Genomic DNA, 20,650 nt, shown 5'->3' with positions numbered 1-20,650 from the left:
TGATATACATCTTCATCATGGTGCACAGCCTAGTGGAAACCCTCTACTGCAAACCCATCTGTATGGCAGGGTGTGGATAGGGATGCACACTAAATTCCCATTTGTCTTGTAATGTGAATGCAAATGTACCCCCTCACCTGCTATCTCTGGCCATTAATTACTTATAACACACCTTTATGCAAGTTAGAGCCAATACACATCAATGAAAGCAAAAGAGACAGAGTCAACAGAAAATGGTTTAATAATTCATCTTAAATAGCATGACTTGTGAAAATGTACATCCACTAAATGTTATACATTGTAGTCTATTAATTTATTTGTTACAATATAAACATAGTGCATGTGCAAGGAAAACAGGCAGAATTTTTCTCTTATATGGTGCTCTTCACACCAATACCCAGTAACGTGGAAACTTATTCATTGTGGTGTGCTTCCACCCTGCAGGGGCATGTGTGAATAAAGCAGCCATGTGGGTGGGAAAGATCAGTCAGGTCATTCCCATGGAATCAACACCCACAGGGCATGTGTGTGAAGGTTACCTTTCTTGCTACATTATATGGATTTAGAACTTCTTGATATTGAAATTAAAAGTGGAGATGCAATACCAACATACTATGCAAATGAAACAGACTTCTAAATAAATACTTGAACTGTGTTCTGTGTAGTGCTGATTTGTACACTACACTTGCAAATGACATAAATACACAATACAAAATTCCTGATTGACAAAACTATTTCCTCCATAATTTTTGCACTCAACGGATACTGTATACTGTGCTCTTCAAAAATAGAAAAAGTGCATATTTTCAGAGAAACAACATTAAACATATTACACACAAAGTTTTGAAGTGTTGAAGGATATAGATTTATAAGTTAACCAAACAGACAAAATACAAAAAAATATAAAATAAATAATTCAGCAGGCAATATGGGCAGACTACAAAGGTAGCTTGTTTTGTTATAGTTATTTACAGGTTAGAAGGTGTGAAGGACCAACAATATCACCATTTAATCTTCATGATGAGACTATTTTTAGGATCCTCCCAACCACCAAACTAGGTCACATATATGCACTTACTGGTAGTGCTGGGATCAATAGGGCTTTACATCTAAGAAATCGTGCATAGGATAAGGCTTTTTGACCAGTCCCATGCTTAAAGATCTGTTGTCTGAGGGTCTCCTCAACTCTGGAATCAGATGGTATCTACTTGTACAAACTTTGCTGCATATCTGATCTTATTCTTGTGAGCCAAGATATTGTTCACATTCAAGGTCGCTTGTGATTTCAAAAGATCCAGGAATTCTCCTCCCATTTGGATAGCCACACCAGCACCTTGCAGGACTTCCATCAAGTGAAGTTTCACACTACGAGAATTTTAAAAATGCACATTTAGAAAACAAACTATTTTAAAGTATCTAGAAATTATTAGATGTTAGATTATACCTAGCCTAGAACCGCTGTCACATTTTTAAACAATATAGATTATTGTCCCATTGACCTCAGCTGAACTGCATTAGTAGCCATACCAAACAGTCTTGAAAACAGATAGATACTTTGTGTTTGTCCATTTCTCTACAGAGGATAACTGTTTGTTTTTTTCTCTGCTGGGCAAAATTAAGAAGATTGACATAAGAGGCTGAAAGTGGAAAAGGGATTGGGGTAAATGACTTTAACCTGATTTCAAAGTAGGTGAAATGAAACTGAGTAGGTGTTCCATTAGACAAGATTATTTGAGCGAGTCATATAACTTTGAAACAAAGAACACAGTGGAGGGATGCTGGATTCTTATACGAGGTAGACATAAAACTAGACATTCAACCCTAGTCAGCCCAGAGTTCAACTGAAACATAATTCCAAAATAGTTTCTCTTCTCCTCTCCCCCCATTTTGTCTCCTGACCAAATACAACTGAAAGTAATTTTCTACCATACAAAATTGCTCTGCTACCACCATGACTAATCTATCCTGTTGTAGACAGAGGCCCTCATCCAAAGAAAGCATTAATTTGAGTAGCATGAAAGTCATTGCCCTCAACGAAGGATGGGGTATTAATTCAGTTCAGTTTGTGTTTGAATGCGAAGGAACTTAATTTGCACTTCCTGAAACTGAACTGAAACACATTTATCCATAAAAATATTCACTTCTCTGAATTTTGTGATGCAGTTCTCCAACCACAACTAGGGTTGCCAGGTCTCCGGTTTTTGGCCGGAGTTTCAGGGAAAAAGGGGCCATCTCCGGCCTCTGGCAATACTTTGCTTAAACTGGATGATCTCCGGCTTTTCATTGGCCGCCTTCCCGCCCTTTGTCATTGAGGCAGGGAGAGCTGGTGCCGCCGGGGCCGGGCTCTGTCTTCCCAGGCAGCAGCCTGTCTTGGACAGGGGTGGGCGGGAGCGGCAACGAGGGGCTGGCCCTGGGCGTGCGAGGCGGGCGCTGCTTAAAAGGCCAGTCGGGCGAGCGCGGTGCTGTCATTCTCCCTCCTGCTGTGGGCACCGCTGGGCAGGAGTGGCTGCGATGGAGCTTGGCAGTGGTGGCGGCCGCAGCGGCGGCCGCAGCGTCTCTGGCTGGGGAGCGCATCGCGGCCGCTGCTGCCCAGCGGCGCCCACAGCACGAGGGGTGAAGCGGCCGGGCGTCCTCGGGGCTAAGAAGGAGCTGGCCCCGTCTGGCGTCCACTGCTGCTGTGGGTAGCAGGCTGGAGAGAGAGAGAGAAAGAGAGAGAGGCTGGAGAGAGAGATGCTGGAGAAAGAGAGATAAAGAGAGAGAGGCTGGAGAAAGAGAGAGATGCTGGAGAGAGAGAAAGAGAGAGATGCTGGAGAAAGAGAGAGATGCTGGAGAGAGAGAAAGAGAGATGCTGGAGAAAGAGAGAGATACTGGAGAGAGAGAAAGAGAGAGAGGCTGGAGAAAGAGAGAGATGCTGGAGAAAGAGAGCGATGCTGGAGAGAGAGAGAGAGAAAGAGAGCGATGCTGGAGAAAGAGAGAGATGCTGGAGAAAGAGAGATGCTGAGAGAGAGAGAGAAAGAGAGAGATGCTGGAGAGAGAGAGAGAGAGAGAAAGAGAGAGATGCTGGAGAAAGAGAAAGATGCTGAGAGAGAGAGAGAAAGAGAGAGATGCTGGAGAGAGAGAGAGAGAGAGAGAGAGAGAGAGAGAAAGAGAGAGATGCTGGAGAGAGAGAGAGAGAGAAAGAGAGTGATGCTGGAGGAAGAGAGAGATGCTGGAGAGAGAGAAAGAGAGAGAGGCTGGAGAGAGAAAGAGAGAGTTTGGCCCTAATCCTCAGTTTCTTACTATTTCCTCTGGATAATTGCACTGCTGGAAACGGACAGAATCATCATGTAATTGTCTTTTCTTGACAGGATGTGGGAGTGAGATTGAAATGACAACAAATAGGAATGTGTGCCATTGTTCCATTTTTCTGCACATTTCCCATCTCCCCAAAGCAGCCTTCCCCAACCTGGTGCCTTCCAGATATCTTTGGGCATACAGCTGCCACCAGCTAACATCTGGAGGGCACCAAGCTGGGGAAGTCTGCCCTAAATTGTCAGCTGCTTCAGGTCTATCAGATCTAAGCATAAGGTCACCCTGTTGTGGGAAAGTTCCCATTAAACTGACTCGTGTTGTCTCATTAAGTCTCTAATGTGGCAATTTAAGCGAACAGACCTGATCTTGTTCTGGGTTTTGGACTTCCAGCAGGGGCTTAGACTAGAAGGACTAAAAGGCCCCTTCTAGCTCTGTGATTCTATGCTACATGTAAGTGTGTGTGTGTGTGTGTTACACACAAACGCACAGGCACACACACAAGCATACTTTTTTTCTTTGATCAATTTTGCTTAGAAAAAAAGTGTCTTGTTCTTGTCAGTTGACTTCCTTTTTTATTCTTTGTATGTACTTAAACAAGCTGGTCTGTTTTAAAAGAAAAGCTTGGTGGTGTTTGTGAGAGCCCACGAAAGAGCAATTTCAGGTAACTGCCACAGCCAAATGGTTAAGAATTGGCCTTATGACATAATGTGTACTGGCTGGTCTCTACAGAATTCCAAACACCATTTCAGACTTAAGGCTGCCATCTATTATCCCAAAGGCAGCCAAAGTAGCATCCTCCAGATATTGTACTAAAACTCCCATGAGCCCTATCCTGCTTGGCCAGCAATCACAATGAAGTCCAAAAACTTGACTGCATCTGTTTAATTATATGCATGGAAATGGAAATGGACTGCCTTCAAGTCGATTCCGACTTATGGCTACCCTATGAATAGGGATTTCATGGTAAGCGGTATTCAGAGGCGGTTTACCATCTAAGGCTAGTACTCCCCACCTGGCTAGGGCCTGATCAGCTTGCCACAGCTGCACAAGCCAGTCCCTTCCTTGTCCGCAACTGCCAGCTGGGGGAAATGGCTCCTTGCGACTATGCACCTTGCCCACAGGTGGCAGGGCACATAATCCCTGAGCCACTCACTGTGGGGGTGATCTTTAGCTGGCCCTTGACATCCAGAAGACACGAGTGGGGATTTGAACTCATAGACTCTGGACTCCCAGCCAGGCTCTCCTCCCCACTGTGCTATACCATCTGTTGCATGAGCATACAACTGACTTCATAGCACCATGCAGATAACAACTGGCTCACTCTGCATTAGCATAGCTGCTGCAAGCACTCTTAGTTCATTTTTACAAGATAGTTCAACATGCTATCTTGTTCATTAAAAAAAATGCATTCATTCCTGACTTTACCTCTTACCACTTCTCCAGGCTGTAAAAAATAAAATAAAACACCTTCCACTTTCCTTTTTTGTATCTTTAATTCAATTGTTGTTGTTAATGTGCCTTCAAGTCAATTTCAACTTATGGTGACCCTATGAATCAGCGACCCCAATAGCATCTGTCATAAACCACCCTGTTCAGATCTTGCAAGTTCAGGTCTGTGGCTTCCTTTATGGAATCAATCCATCTCTTGTTTGGTCTTCCTCTTTTTCTACTCCCTTCTGTTTTCCCCAGTGTTATTGTCTTTTCTAATGAATCATGTCTTCTCATTATGTGTCCAAAGTATATGTGTCCAAAGTCAGAGGAAGGCAATGGTAAACCACCTCTGAATACCTCTTACCATGAAAACCCTATTCATAGGGTCACCAAAAGTTGGGATCGACTTGAAGGCATTCCATTTCCATTTTCCATCCATACTCCCTAAGATGGTGAGAAGGAATGACCTTGTCACTTCAGCTGGACCTCTTTTAGGTAAGATTTCTATTTTAATTTCCAATCAGAAATTTTTTTTTGAATGGTATGCTGCACGTAAGCGTGGTTGATACAATGTATCATGCTTCATGATGTCACTAGGGCCCGCCCCATGACATCACTAGGGCCTGCCCCGTGACGTCACTAGGGCCCGCCCCCATTTTCTCAGGTTTTTGGATGGTTCCGACCTGGCAACCCTAACCACAACATATGTGAACATGCATGAGAGAAAAGTGTGCATGACAATAACACTAAAAGTGCACTATATTTGGGCTGACTGTTTGCAAAAACGTGTATATTAGGCAAAATGGCATACAAAAATGTATATATTGGGAGATATGCACACTAAAACATTTACTGATTCTCATAAGAGCTCTTGAATAAGGAAATAAACCACAAACCGATGCAGAAATGTGGGAAACTAAAGTTAAGACTGGAAAAAATGATAAACTGAGAGAAGCCGAAATTAACCGATTCATCCATCCTTTCTCTCAACCCCATAACAAAATTACCTGCTTGTTGTAGTAAAATCCATCCTTATTACAGTTGGGTAAATAGAATCTGTATATCTGCCCTCTGGTTCTCTGTTGAGCTTTTGCTAACTTATCCAGGGCTCTGTAGAGTTCTTTTTGGCATGGCCCCTGAAAGAATAGTGTTGAAGCTATTAAATCAAATAATGAACTAATTAAGAACTGATATACAAGTCAGTTGTTTTAATGAAATCTGGAACAAATACATTATTAAGTAGTTTATTCCTGTGCAAGGATATACATTTTTAACTTACAGTGCAACTCCCCCTCCCTTTCTATTCCTTCTGGCTTTTTTTGAACAAGTTATGTCCTTCAATAGCTGTATTCCAGCCAGTCCCAGTGCTAGCACACGGCCAGGTTGGGCACTGGCCTGAGGGCCCAGGATCTCACACAAGGACCCTCCTCCTGATAAGAGCAGGCAACCAGCGGAGGAGGAAATCAGCAGGCAGCGATGCAGGCAAGCCCCAGCCAGCTCCACAGCAACAGAGTCTGACGTGGTCAGCTGTGCCACTGCAGGCAAAGAGAAGCGGCAGGCCGCTTGCTAAAGAACTGCCCCGGCCTGTCCTGAGTTTCAGGCATGGGAGGAGGGGTGGCACTTACTGGCTTGTAGCAGCAGAAGCGTGGCAATGAGGAAGGGGCTGAAAAAGAGGCTAACTATGTCTGTTCTAATGTCTGCTCAGAAGCAAGCCCTGTTGAATTCAGAAGGGCTTCCTCCCTGGTAAATGTAGTTAGAATTGTAGCCTAAGAGTGGGATGTGGAGCTTGGAAGGAAGGTAAGAAGGCTTTCCTGGTTTTCTTAGGCTGTAATCCAATATCTATGAAGAAGTATGCTCCATTGGGTTCAATGATATTTACTCTCAGGTAAGTGCATTGGATTGCAGCCTTAATTACATAATAATTATTGCCTCCTCACTCCCTCGTTCCCTTTGCCCCACTGATCTGATAGCGTGTGTGTGATAAGTGCTTCCCTCTCCTTTTACAGGCAACCTTCCATTGTTCAGGTCTGTACTGTATATGAATTCCCTCCTTTTCCTCCCTCACTGCCCCACCACCCCAGTTGTAGCTGGGAAGCTCCTATTATTATTTTCATTTCCATAAGGAGCTCAAACATAGTTCTTCTCCTCAACACCCCGTGAGGTAGGTTAGACTGAGAGACAGTTACTGGCCCAAGGTCACCCAGCGAGCTTCATGGCTGAGCAGGAATTTGAAACCAGGTCTGGCAGGAGGTCCTAGTTATCATGCTTCTCTTTAACTTGGAAACTTGTACACGGCATGTTCAGAGACTAATAGTTTGTCCCTAGAAAGGCCCTTTTTTCAGTCCTTCATACAAAGCATTATATTAGTAGTACTAATAGCATTAAATCACCAATGCTGTGTGTTTATTCTGCACTAGACATCAAAGGCGATTCCTCTTATGAGGGTTTCTGATGGACTGAGGCATGCTGGAGTACAGTTTGTGTCTGTGTTTATATGGGTCTAGAGTATCTGAAAGTTTCTCTCCATGTAAGCCCTGTGATGTGTATCCTTTTCTATCCTTTTGTGTCATTTTTGTATACTGTACACACTTCTTAACATATAGGTAAATTGCAACTGAATTATTGTGAATGCCTTTTTTTTAGAAATAGAATTTTAACTTTTAAAAAATGGTATTTATTTAAAAGGGCAGCCTTTCATCTAGCGTTCTGTCCTTGGCTTGCCCTGCTGCTCTGATATAACAGTGTCACGTGGCAATAAGGAGTTTCAAGATTAATTCTAGAATGCCTCCTAATATCTCAGCACCGTTGAGTACGTTGCGAGTGCAGAGAAAGGGCCATTGCAGCATCTGCCTTGTATGCAGAAGGTCCCTCAGGTTCAGTCCCCAATGGCATCTCCAAGTAGGAGAGATGCCATCAGGGACTGAACCTGAGAGACCTTCTGGGAGAGACTCCTGCCTGAAACTCTGGACAGCTGCTGCCAGTCAGTGTAGGCAGTACTGGGCTAGATGGACCAATGATCTGACTCAGTATAAGGCAGCTTCCTATGTGAGCAGGAAATCCTGGTGGGCAATTGAAATGTTTATTTGAAGTGCTTTTTTCAAAAGATCTTTGCAAATGACAGAAAAGAATGGATTCAACCACACACACACACACCCTTCTTTGTCTGTGAAAACATTAAAGTAGAGCAGCCCCCAGAAACAGTGAAAAATGAGAATTATTTCTCAGTACATTTTGTGGAAGATCTCAGGTTCTGATACTATTCATATAATCTGCCTATCATTAACATGGTAAACCAGAATAAATTCTTAGGAGCTAAGGCCTGCAAAATAGGTAAATTTATCCCAACAAATTAAAATAAATCAAAATTTTGTATTTTTATTTTATAAGAGGGGGTTGCAATATTGGTGAAGATTTGTTTTCTTTGAAAGGAGTGGGGCCACAAGAGAGGGAACAAGGGCCCACTAATACCCTGTGCCTGAGGGCCCCCAGAAACCTGCAGCCGGCCCTGATTCCAGTCATGACAGTCATCCCACCAAGTTTCAGTTATAGTAGGGCCCCACTTTCTGACAGTTTTTGCCTTTCGGCGGGGGCCTGGAGCATAACCTGCCATATGAGTAGGGCCCAAGTAGTATTTATCCTCCTGTATTAACAGTTTAAGTTCATCCTGTTTGTTTCCCATATTCTGGACTTTTGTATACAGACATCAAAGACCTTGTGATTTATGGCCTGGCTGTCCTCTCAGTTCCTGTTATTGTGCATAAGCCTTTGTCAGTCATTACCACCGTGTTTATGTCTCCCTTCCCCTTACAATTCACTTTAAAGTTCTCCATGCTGTGGCCAAACACATTCTTCACAGTCCTTGTGAGGTTCAACCCATCACTTGCCAGCAGTCGAATCAGGAAGCTTAGCCTGTGGTCCCAGAAAGCCACTTGAAATGGATTTTGGGGTACTCACTTGTTCCTTCAGTTTCTTAAGTTCAGCAAGTTTCTTTGCTTTAATGCTTTCATATGCACTGAGTGCATTCCAAAGGACAGACTTGTCTTGGCCAATAGGAAACATCAGGTGGTAGTTGAGGTCTTGATGAGGTGTTGTTTCAGTGCCTTCGGCAGACATGTCTTCTGCTTCCAGAGATTCTAAAAGGGAATAATCAGGAAGGTTGCATGATAAAATTTAGTTGGAAATTTTCCTGCACAAATTTCACTGAAATGAATGGGAGCTGTAGAGCACAGCTACTGTGTCCCAATAGTAGACATCATCCCTCAGTGGAAAATAAGCCTTTATACGGAGGGTTCTGTGTGGTTTTGTGAGAATTTAGAAAAGCCACATTGTCTACAAGAATTCAACATCCTGAGAATCTCAGCTCTCTTAAGTAAAGGAAAGCAAAGAAAGTATGTAGCCCTTTTATTTATGAGGTCAGTGTATGACAATGCCCAGTGAAAGCTAGGAGTTCCAAAGGCCAGAAGACACAGACTTCAGATGTATATATACAGAGAGGCTCCTACCATATAGGGAACAAGAAATGCCAGACGTCCAAGCTGGATTTAGAAAGAGAAGAGGCACCAGAGATCGTATCGCAAATATACTTTGGATAATGGAATGGACCAAGAAATTTCAGAAGGAAATCACCCTGTGCTTTATACATTACAGGAAAGCCTTTGACTGTGTAGATCATGAAAAACTGGAATGCCTTAAAAAAAATGGGGGTGCCATAGCATCTAATTGTCCTGATGCACAACCTATACTCTGGACAAGAGGCTACTGTAAGGACAGAATATGGAGAAACCGAGTGGTTCCCCATGGAAAGGGTGTGAGACAGGGGTGTATTTTATCACCCTACTTGTTTAATTTATATGCAGAACATATCATACGGAAAGCGGGTTTGGACCAAGATGAAGGCGGTGTGAAAATTGGAGGGAGAAATATCAATAATTTAAGATATGCAGATGATACCATACTCTTAGCAGAAACCAGTAATGATTTGAAATGAATGTTGATGAAAGTTAAAGAGGAAAGCACAAAAGAAGGACTACAGCTGAACATAAAGTAATGACAACAGATTTATGTAACTTTAAAGTTGACAACGAGGACATTGAACTTGTCAAGGATTATCAATTCCTTGGCACAGTCATTAACCAAACTGGAGACAATAGTCAAGAAATCAGAAGAAGGCTAGGACTGAGTGTTGAGCCTCCGCTTCCCCATGAGGGCCAGGGAGCAGTGAGACACGAGTTCCAGGTTTCCCAGCTGTCAGAGGGCATGGAAGACCAAGGAATTGTTGAGATTGAGCAAGACCTTGGAGGGGAGTTGGACTCCGGCCCAGTTCCCACGGATGGCGCAGCCTTGGAAGTGGATGTACTGCCCCCCAACAGGTTGGAGGAGCCGTTGGAAGATGTTCCAGAGGGGGCGGTGACTCCCCCTTTGCCAAGTGGTTCCCGGGATGCCTCGAGCGCGTCACCACCCCCTGATCTCAAGCTGGTTGCTAAGGAGACGGTTCTTTCGGATGAGCCATTGGAGGCACACACCCCATCACCCCACTCTCAATGCCGCGAGAAGCGGACAGGACAGAGGCAGGACTTGCGGAGGAGCCAGAGATTATGATCTAAAACTTTCCCTACTTAAGACAGTCACACTCTGGGTTAAGTTGCTGAGTCAACTTTCTTCACGCATTGCAGAGCATGTCTAGAGTGCAGTTAGGGACTTCTAGTGAGCTAGCTTAGAGGTTTCTATGAAGCGTACTGCTTTTGATGTATCCATTACTTTAATAAACAAGATTTGATTGCACCTGCATCTCAGCCTCGTGAATCCCGCTCTGAACAGGACAGTTTGACTCAGCCACAATCCCTTCTCGACTCTGTTCCCATGATGGACAACATGGACCAGAACGTAGCAGCAGGGGAAATACAAATCACCCTGGAAACCTTGTATGCTGACCTCCAGAACTTCCGAGTGACCACTCAAGCCCTGCAAGCCAAGAACTAGAACCTCTGAGCCTTGATCACCCAAGTCCAAGCAGCACCCCCCGGGGCAGCACCAGTCCCAGTCAAATCCCCGGTGGGGCTCCCCATTCATTACAGGGGACAGAGCGAACAGTTTGCTACATTTCTAGTCCAATGTGAGTTGTACATTCAGGTGCGCCAAACGGAGTTCCTGACGGACGATGCAAAGGTGGCGTTCATCATTAGCCTACTGGAAGGGGGAGGCAGTCAAGTGGGCCACCCCATATTTGATTCGCAATGACCCTGTACTGCGACAGTTTGTTGCCTTTAAGGACGTGATGGCGGAGATGTTCCGGGACCCACAGAGGAAGGAGACGGTGGCCCGCCAACTGGGGACCCTACGACAGGGGAACAGTTCAGTGGGGACGTATACCAATGCCTTTCGCGTTCTGTCTCAAGAAACGGATTACAATGACCCAGCCTTGATGTATTTCTACCAAAATGGACTGAGTTCGGACGTTTTGGATGAACTGGTGCGCTCCACGCCACCAGCTACTGTGAGGGGCCTGATCTAGCTGAGTTTGCAAATAGACAGCAGCCTGGAAGGGAAGAAGCTGGAACGATGGATGGAACCCTCTTGGGCACATGCTGCAGCCCATCTTCCCCGTGTGCACTACGCACCCAGCGTGGGAGCCCCGGGTATGTCAGGAGAGGAGCCCATGCAGATCGGAGGAGCCAGACCGCATTTAAGAGAGAAAGAGAGGGAGAGGTGCCGGAGAGAGGGACTGTGTCTGTACTGCGGGAAGTCAGGCCATCTAGCCCAAAACTGTTCAGCCAAGGCCGGAAAACCCCAGCTGCCGGAAAACTTCACATCCCAGCTCTCGTAGAGGCCAGAGAGTTGGGGGGTCCTTCAGACACTGAGCCTCAGCCGCAACCCCTTCCGTCCCAAGGTGCTCTCCTGTTACCCATCCATATCACCCTGCCCTCGGGCCAGAGCTTCCCGGCCAAGGCTATGATTGACAGCAGGGTATCCTCTTGCTGCATGGACAGAGAATTGGCGCGACAATATGCCATTCCCACCTGAGAATTGATACAGCCGCTGGCAGTGGAAACCGTAGATGGCCGACCCTTGAAGTCAGGAGGGGTGAGCAGGGTGACGGAGAAGTTAGCGGTGGCAGTCCCTGGACATCGGGAAGACCTGTCGTTCTATGTGGCATCCCTACCTTGTTTCCCAGTGGTGCTGGGAATGCCTTGGTTGGTCCAGCACAACCCCACAACCTTCTGGGAGGAAGCAGTGGTGGCCTTTTCCTCCAAATACTGTCAACAACACTGCCAGCCTGTGGAGAAACCAGAGATGTTGGCAGGAGTGCTATCTCCAGAGGAACCCACCTTACCCACCAAGAATAGGGAGTTTCAGGATGTATTCGACAAAAAGGAAGTGGAGCAACTCCCTCCTCAATGGCCCTACGATTGTGCCATTGACTTGATGCCTGGGGCACGTATCCCCACCGGATGGATCTACTCCTTGTCCGAACCGAAGTTAGCAGCGTTGAGGGAGTTCTTGGACACCAACTTGAAGAAAGGCTTCATCCGCCCCTCACAGTCCCCGGCCGGGGCACCTCTGTTGTTTGTCAAGAAAAAGGGCGGGGAGCTACGCCCGTGTAATGATTACCAAGCCCTCAACCAGATCACAATCCCCAACAGTTACCCCTTGCCGCTCATCAAGGACATGCTGGAGCTGTTGCGTTCTGCTAAAATTTACACAAAACTGGACTTGAGAGGTGCCTGTAACTTGTTGCGAATAAGGGAAGGGGATGAGTGGAAAACTGCTTTCAAGACCCGCTACGGGCAGTACGAACACTTAGTCATGCCCTTCAGATTGTCGGGCTCTCCTGGAGTCTTCCGGAGTTTCATGAATGACATCTTTTGGGACTTTGTGGACCGCTTTATGATTGTGTATCTGGATGATATCTTGATATACTCGGCTTCCCCTGACAAACACGAAGCACGTGTGCACACTGTGCTGCAGAAGCTGTGGGAACACCACCTTTACGCTAAGCTGGAAAAATGCGGGTTTGATCTGACTACTCTAGACTTTCTGGGGTATTGCATTTCCCTGGCAGGAGTAGAGATAGACCCGGGGAAGGTCCATTGTGTACTCACTTGGCAGCCCCACAAGATGAAAAAGGACTTACAGCTCTTCTTGGGATTTGCTAACTACTACCATCATTTCATAGCTAACTACTTAAAGCAGACTGCGCCTCTCATGGACTGTCTGAAAGGCTCAGGACCCTTCCATTGGACCGAAGCCACTCAGGACGCCTTCGAGAGGCTGAAGCAGAGGTTTGCTACAGAGCCCATCTTACAGCACATAGACCCTGTGCTCCTCTTTGTGGTGGAGACAGATACCTCGGACGTAGTGATCAGGGGCATCCTTTTACAACCGGCTCGGGGGGGGCTGAAACCCTGCGCTTACTTCTCAAGGAAGTTAACCGACTCTGAACAAAACTACACCGTGTGGGAAAAGGAATTATTAGCCATCAAGGATGCCTTTGAAGCCTGGAGACACCATCTGGAGGGGGCTCAGCATGAAATTGAGGTGCGCACAGACCATCAGAACCTAGAGAGCCTACACACCGCCCGCAGGCTCAATCAGAGGCAAGTGCATTGGGCCCAGTTTTTCACGCGCTTCCACTTCAAAACCCACTACATTTCCCAAGCTCAGAATAAGAGGGCCGATGCCGTATCCCGGAAACTGGAATATTTGGAGGATCTCACCCCAAAGCCACTGCAGTTCGTTATTCCCCCCGAGAAGGGGGTGGTCGGGGCATGCCAAGATTCCTGGGAGTCTGAGTTATGTGAAGCGCAAAAAAAGGACCTGTTTGCCCAGGATCTAGCGGCACCAGCCGAGGGAACACGGAAGGACTTCGCTTGGAGAGGGGACTTACTGCTTCACCAGGATGCCCTCTATATCGCCGCCGGAGAACTAAGAAACAGAGTGCTACGTCAATGCCATGACTCCCCCATGGCAGGCCACTTCGGAGTCTTTAAAACTATACAGGCTGTAACCCGGGAATTCTGGCGGCCCAAGGTGAGGAAGGACATAGAGCACTATGTCCGATCTTGTCCCACTTGCATGAGAGCCAAACATGCCCCTGGGAGAGCAGCAGGCCTATTAGAGCCCCTTCCCACTCCACCCGGACCCTGGCGGATGGTCACTATGGACTTTGTTACAGACCTCCCTTCTGCTCAAGGGAAAACCACCGTCTTGGTGGTAGATGCCTTCTCGAAGATGGCTCATTTCATGCCATGCTCTGGACTTTCCAACACTCAGGAGACTGCCAGGTTGTATGTGCAACACGTGTACCGGCTGCACGGACTGCCAGACAGCTTGGTTTCGGACAGAGGAACCCAATTTACAGCATATTTTTGGCAAGCATTGTGGAGACTACTACAAAGTGAACTGCGGCTGTCCTCCACACATTATCCCCAAACGGATGGGCAGACAGAGAGAGTGAATGCAGTTTTGGAACAGTATTTACATTGTTACATTGGGTACCAGCAAGACAACTGGGTGTCTTACTTGCCGTTGGCAGAATTCACCTATAACAATGCTGTGCACATGGAACACTTTGCACATGCAACAGACTCCCTTCTTTGCCAACTTCGGCCACCATCCCCGTGCTTTCCCAGTCCCACGGGACAATCTCTCCATCCTGGCAGCCGAGGAATTTATGCAGGAACTTCAAGCTATGCAACAGTTGCTCCAGGAGCAGTTAGAACGAGCCATGGCAGATTACAAATGGGCGGCCAACCAGCATCATCAAGAGGGGCCCCTCATACAAGTGGGCAACAAGGAGTGGGTGTCCACACGTTATTTACCTATGACGGGCCGGTGTCGTAAATTGCAGGACCAGCAAGTTGGACCTTTTGAGGTGGAGGCGCAGATTAACCCTGTGGCTTACCGACTCAAACTGCCTCGCACTTTCAAGATGCACCCAGTGTTTCACCGGGCGCTGCTAACCAAGGACTCTCCTCCTGACCCTCATCGGCCGCGGATTGAGCCAGCTCCTCCTTTATTAGTGGATGGAGAGGAGGAGTACGAGGTAGAGCAGGTATTAGACTCCCGGAAGCGCTGAGGGAGACTTCAATACTTGATTCATTGGAAGGGGTATGATCCATAGGAACGTTTGTGGGAGACGGTGGAGGATGTGCATGCCCCGGATTTGGTGAGAGACTTCCATGAGGCGTATCCAGAGAAGCCCAGACCTTGGGGGTGGGAAGGGTTAATGCATGGAAGGGGGGATGATGTTGAGCCTCTGCTTCCCCACAAGGGCCAGGGAGGGGGGAGGCGTGAGTTCCAAGTTTCCCAGATGTCAGAGGGCGCGGAAGACCAAGAAATTGTTGAGTCCGAGCAAGACTTTGGGAGGGGAGGGGAGTTGGACTCTGGCCCAGTTCCCACGGATGGCACGGCCTTGGAAGCGGAGAGCGCGCTGCCCCCCAACAGGTTGGAGGAGCCATTGGAAGATGTTCCAGAGGGAGCAGTGACTCCCCCTTTGCCAAGCGGTTCCCGGGTTGCCTTGAGCACTTCACCGCCCCCTGACCTTGAGCCGGTTGCTAAGGAGACGGTTCTTTCGGATGAGCCATTGGAGGCACACACCCCGTCACCCCACTCTCAATGCCACGAGAAGCAGACAGGACAGAGGCAGGACTTGCGGAGGAGCCAGAGATTACGATCTAAAACTTTCCCTACTTAAGACTGTCACGCTCTGGGTTAAGTTGCTGAGTCAACTTTCTTCACGCATTGCAGAGCATGTCTAGAGTGCAGTTAGGGACTTCTAGTGAGCTAGCTTAGAGGTTTCTATGAAGCGTACTGCTTTTGATGTATCCATTACTTTAATAAAACAAGATTTGATTGCACCCGCATCTCAGCCTCGTGAATCCCGCTCTGAACAGGACACTGAGGAGGGCAGCTGTGAGAGAACTAGAAAAGGTCCTCAAATGCAAAGATATTTCACTGAACACTAAAGTCAGGATCATTCAGACCATGGTATTCCCGATCTCTGTTTATAGATGTGAATGTTGGACAGTGAAAAATGCGGATAAGAGAAAAATCAACTCATTTCAAATGTGGTGTTGGAGGAGAGCTTTGCGCATAGCATGGACTGTGAAAAAGGCAAATAATTGGGTGTTAGAACAAATTAAACCAGAACTGTCACTAGAAGCTAAAATGATGAAACTGAGGTTATCATACTTTGGACACATAATGAGAAGACATGATTCACTAGAAAAGACGATAATGCTGGGAAAAACAGAAGGGAGTAGAAAAAGAGGAAGGCCAAACAAGAGTTGGATTGATTCCATAAAGGAAGCCACGGAGCTGAACTTACAAGATCTGAACAGGGTGGTTCATGACAGATGCTCTTGGAGGTCACTGATTCACAGGGTCGCCATAAGTCACATTACAAGAAGGCACATTACAAGAGATATATAAAATTTCTAGTGGGCACATTGGATTCTTTACACATTGGGTTAACAAATGCTTTATATAAGATCAAAAAAGTACTTAAAATATAATGTTTATTATTATTATTATTATTATTATTATTATTTATTACATTTGTATACCACCCCATAGTCAAAGCTCTCTAGGCGGTTTACAACAATTAAATTATAATATCTACTCAAAAAGTTTCCAAGATCTTATAAGGATTCAAATTACCATGAACCATATAATTCTAGTACATTGCAAAGAAAATCAATTCCTGTATAAAAGAGTCCTGTGATTCTCTTCCATCCCTTGTTCTTACTATATTGGTAAATTTTAGAAGATTGACTATATACCATACTTTGCTAATCCATTCATGAACTGTAGGAGTAATCCCCCCCCCCCAGTTTCTGGTTATAGTCAATCTGGCTGCCATTAGAAGGTGTATGATCATTTATCCACCATCAGATAGGATATGATTCTTAAGATAACCAAAATGTAAGTTTAGAGGACCCATGGGAAGATCATATCCAGTTATATCTTGTATCTAAGTGGCAATCTCTTCCCAAAATGTTTTGATTTTAGGACAGGACCATAGAATATGGAGTAATCCTGCATTATTAGCTTTGCATTTCCAGCAAACATCCAATGTGGAATTATAGACATGACTAAGTCTCTTAGGGGTCAGATACCATCTATATATAACTTTGTAGAAATTATTCTATAGATTTACATCAATCGTAAAAGGTGGTGCATGTCTGCAAATCCACTTCCATGTTTATGAAGAGATCTGATAGCCCACATCTCTCTATGCATTTAGATCTTCAGTACGAAGGAGGATCTTATATAATTTACTTAGCAGTTTGTGGGTTTATGAGTAGATATTATAAGTTCAACTCTGTTGAATCTCTTCAGGTGCCATATTTATTCTGCAACTTATATATGATATTTCTAAACTGGAGATATTGAAAGAAATGAGGATGGACTTCTTGCATTTCATTAAGAATATTATATGATTTATACACCATCTAGATAACCAGGTTTTTAACTTAAGTCATTTCCCCCCATAAATCAATATTCCCCAGAGCATGACAGTCATACATTTATTCATTATAGATCAAAGCTGTTAATGGGGATAAATTTGGACTTAATTTAGTTCTCAATTTATTCCAAATAGTGAAGATGGTTCTGACACACGGGTTAGATGTTAAAAGAACCTTATCTGCTTGTGCAATATACCATAATGTATTTTTCAAATTTACAGAGAATATTTCTTCTTCCAATACTTTTGAGTGATCAGAATCAAACCAGTTATGTCATATTTGCAAGAATAGTAGCTTGATAATACATTTTGATATCCGGAAGTGTAAGACCTCCTTTCTCAGTGCTACATGACATGGTTTTAATATTTAGCCTGGCTTTCTTATTGTTCAGATAAAAGAGTCATTGAGCAACAAAAAGAGAAACAAAACATTTGGCTAAAGATGATCTAACATGTGTGGCTATTCAAGCATGAAAACAGGGTGCCTGAACAGTTGTCCTAGCAGCAATGATTTCAATCATACTAGAACATAATTATTAAAGATAATAAACAAGTGGATTATTATGGCTTTGGTTACAGCATACACCTAAAAATATAATGTCTAAATATGGCAAATACATGTTTGCAAACACCTGCTTTATGTATGTTGCTCCTTTTTAGTGCAGACTTGTGCCACAGCCACACCATACATTTAAAGCACTATTATTCCACTTTAACAACCATGGCTTTCCCTCAAAGCATCCTGGGAACTGTAGTTTGTTAAGGGTGCTAAGAGTTGTTAGGAGACCCCTATTCCCCTCATAGAGCTACAGTTCTCAGAATGGTTTATCAACTCCTCTTCCCAGAATACTCTGGTAATTGTAGCTTTGTGAGGGTAATAAGGGTCTCCTAGCAATTCTCAGCACTCTTAACAAACATAGTTCCTAGGATTCATTGGAGGAAGCCATGACTTAAAGTGGTATAATAGTGCTTTAAATGTATGGTGTGGTTGTGGCTTTGGTGGCAACCTCAGGTTTGCACTGTGTAATTTGTGAAGCAGACTTGAAGCAATTTTCAACTAATAAGTCCATTCTAAATCAATGATTTAGCAAGATGTGACCAAAAATGAGGCAGCATAATGGGTAACAGATGGCTTAGGAATTTACACACACTTTAGCACAACTGTCTCATTTCAAAAATGTATTATTCAGCTTCTTTATAATTTCACAAACCCTTGGTTTACTCTTAATGGAAAGCAAAATTCTACCAACTCTTGATCAAGCCACAGTTCTTCAAAGTTTACTATGGTTTGCTTAATGTTATTTTTGACACTTTAAATATTGGCACCACGGCAACTCAGCTGGGCAGGTGAGAGTTTTAAGGCAGATGCAAGCTTGGGGTTGCTTTAAGATGAACACATATTTTACTCCTAGCTGTGGTGACAGGCCTATCTCCAGTGGATGTCCTATGAAGCACAAGAATATTTTTCATTGACTGCTGAAAATTTGTTGCTAGAGGTACAGAGAAAAAAATAAAAAAGCTTTATCAGTTTATAAGCACATCCAAATTGTGGGTATCGGGGTGAGGAGGGAGTATCTTATTAACATGTTGATGATCCTACTTCCCTTTCTTTCTTCAATACCATTGCTACTTTTTAAAATTGCCCTTAGCCCCCTATGCTATGTATGGTGTGCATGTTTGTCAGGCTTCTGTAGGAGTATAGGAGCTGAAACAGGCACAGGGGCAGGACAAAAAAAGGCAGCAACAAATTCTTTCTTCCCTTCCTTTTCTTCCACAACATACACATGCAAAATCTTCAGTGTAGCTGCCATGGACTGCCACTGGGTAAAGGATAGATAAGTCCTTTATGGGGATTCTTCCTCTGACCTAGTGTTTTCTGACTTCACTCTCCTTGCTCTTTTCTTTCTTTCTTTTCTACTCAGACCATGATTTTTTTCCCATGATTGAAACACTTCTTTGTAAATGGTGCTCTTTATTCTGGGTCACCCCACTGATCTTACTTACACAACAGCTCTCCAAGGTCTCAAGTAGAGGTCTGGCCCAGCCTTGCAGCCTCAGATGGATGCTAAAGATTGATCTTGGAACTTCCTACACAGTGTACAGCTTCTACTTAAAAACCTCGGCTTTCTGACAAGCCAGACGACCTCCTAAACATAAAAGAACATTTTCCACAAAAGTTTGCCTCAGGGTGCTTGCTGCAGGGAAGACCTAATGCTGAAGCACCTCTGCGTTCTCTTACACCAGCCAACCAATAGATAACTTAGTTTGCTGTGCTAATCATTAGACGTATCTACTCACTTTCCCACAGGCCCTGAGCTTTTAAACAAACAAACAGCACTAAAAGAAGTATGAATAATAGAAAGGCACATTATTTACCTGCAGTCTCTGTCATGTCAGTGATGGGTAGGCAGGTGCCCTGACCATGGGTGAGGGCATAAAGGGGCCTTGGTTCCCCTGGGCGCACATGGCAGCTGAGCCCCTGACTACAGCGTGCTGTGTATACTCCACAGGTCTCCCCTAGCTGGAGGGCACAAGTATGGCAGCAACCACAGCCTGGCTGGCGAGCTGTTTCAAGACAGCTGGCAGGCACTGGCAGGCACAGTGCAAGCGTCTCTTCAGTGCATGGGGCACAGTGTATTGAGTGGAGAGCAGTGCCAAGGTTGAGGAAAGGGCAGAGGAGTAAGAGCAGCAATTCACGGCAGAGGCCTATCGAAAGCATAATGAATGAACCCTGCAAGCAAGCCAGCTGAGTCTGGAGAGGAACACCAGTCAGGTTACCCACATTCAGCTTGTCCTCGGATCTTAATTTCAGCATATTTATAGAGTTCCTTGTCAGTCTGTTAATCTTTAACCCCAAGTTAACTATTGTCTGGGCAGGAGGGACAGAGAAGTATCATTTCATTGGTAGTTTCCGTCCCTCCCCCTCTATTTTTTTTAAAAATGATGAAATAATGTATCATTATTCCACTCAGTCTTAGCCTTTCCAAGATGGTTTTAAATATGACTATACAAGGAGAGTTTTATCTCTGTCTTAAAAGTCTTCCCGCTCTGGGTGTTCTATATTATTAGTAGTAGTAGGAGTAGCATTGAGAAAGAAGAATGGGGAGAGAAGAATCCCCTGAAACTTCAATAGCTGACTTCATACTTCCACAGCAACAGATGCAACAGCCTCTTGTTTAATTTTTGTCATGTGGCTGGAGGTTATTAGGACAATGACATACCAAGAGAGGCCCCAGAGGGTAATCAAAGCTCCTTAGATCCGGTAACTCCTGAACACAGCACGTAGGAGCTAATGTCAATAGTGTGTTTGTAAAGGAGCGTTTGGGACTGTTTCCTGTGGATATACTTGTGTGAAAACAGAGCTCAAACATGAGTCCCCTGCATCATTGGGGAGGAGCAAGGGTTCATACTTATTTAATAACCATGGGAGAAATACAATAGTCCATTTCCCATCTCTCCCAT

The 20,650-nt window shown here is 44.9% G+C and overlaps 1 protein-coding gene across 2 annotated transcripts; it reads right to left on the bottom strand.

Moving 5' to 3' along the window:
- Positions 1 to 218: 218 nt before the first annotated feature.
- On the bottom strand, positions 219 to 19,964 carry IGFBP1 (insulin like growth factor binding protein 1). 2 transcript variants are annotated; one of them, XM_061586149.1, is made up of 4 exons: positions 11,882 to 11,959; positions 8,677 to 8,855; positions 5,730 to 5,858; positions 219 to 1,365 (listed from the first exon to the last, which is right to left on the bottom strand). In XM_061586149.1, the coding sequence occupies exons 2-4, from the start codon at positions 8,833 to 8,835 to the stop codon at positions 1,237 to 1,239; spliced, it is 417 nt and encodes a 138-aa protein (XP_061442133.1). In that variant the 5' UTR covers positions 8,836 to 8,855; positions 11,882 to 11,959; the 3' UTR covers positions 219 to 1,236. The 2 variants fall into 2 exon arrangements, with proteins under 2 accessions (XP_061442133.1, XP_061442132.1); XM_061586148.1 differs by lacking the exon at positions 11,882 to 11,959 and adding an exon at positions 19,565 to 19,964 and having other exon boundaries at positions 220 to 1,365.
- Between the last annotated feature and the right edge of the window lie 686 nt (positions 19,965 to 20,650).

Source organism: Rhineura floridana, chromosome 10 (genome assembly GCF_030035675.1).
Source record: "Rhineura floridana isolate rRhiFlo1 chromosome 10, rRhiFlo1.hap2, whole genome shotgun sequence".
Taxonomy (NCBI): Eukaryota; Metazoa; Chordata; class Lepidosauria; order Squamata; family Rhineuridae; genus Rhineura; species Rhineura floridana.
Note: the sequence above shows the minus strand (reverse complement) of the source record. Positions and strands in the feature narration are given on the sequence as shown.

Bases quoted from the DNA above. Each gene is read 5' to 3' on its own strand.
- IGFBP1 (XM_061586148.1), bottom strand. From the start codon at position 19,907: ATGCTTTCGATAGGCCTCTGCCGTGAATTGCTGCTCTTACTCCTCTGC. The intron at 8,856-19,564 runs GTAAATAATGTG...ATTCCCTTTTAG, and splicing joins TGACATGACAGAGACTGCAG to AATCTCTGGAAGCAGAAGAC. The intron at 1,366-5,729 runs GTAATTTTGTTA...AAATTCTCGTAG, and splicing joins GATTTTACTACAACAAGCAG to TGTGAAACTTCACTTGATGG.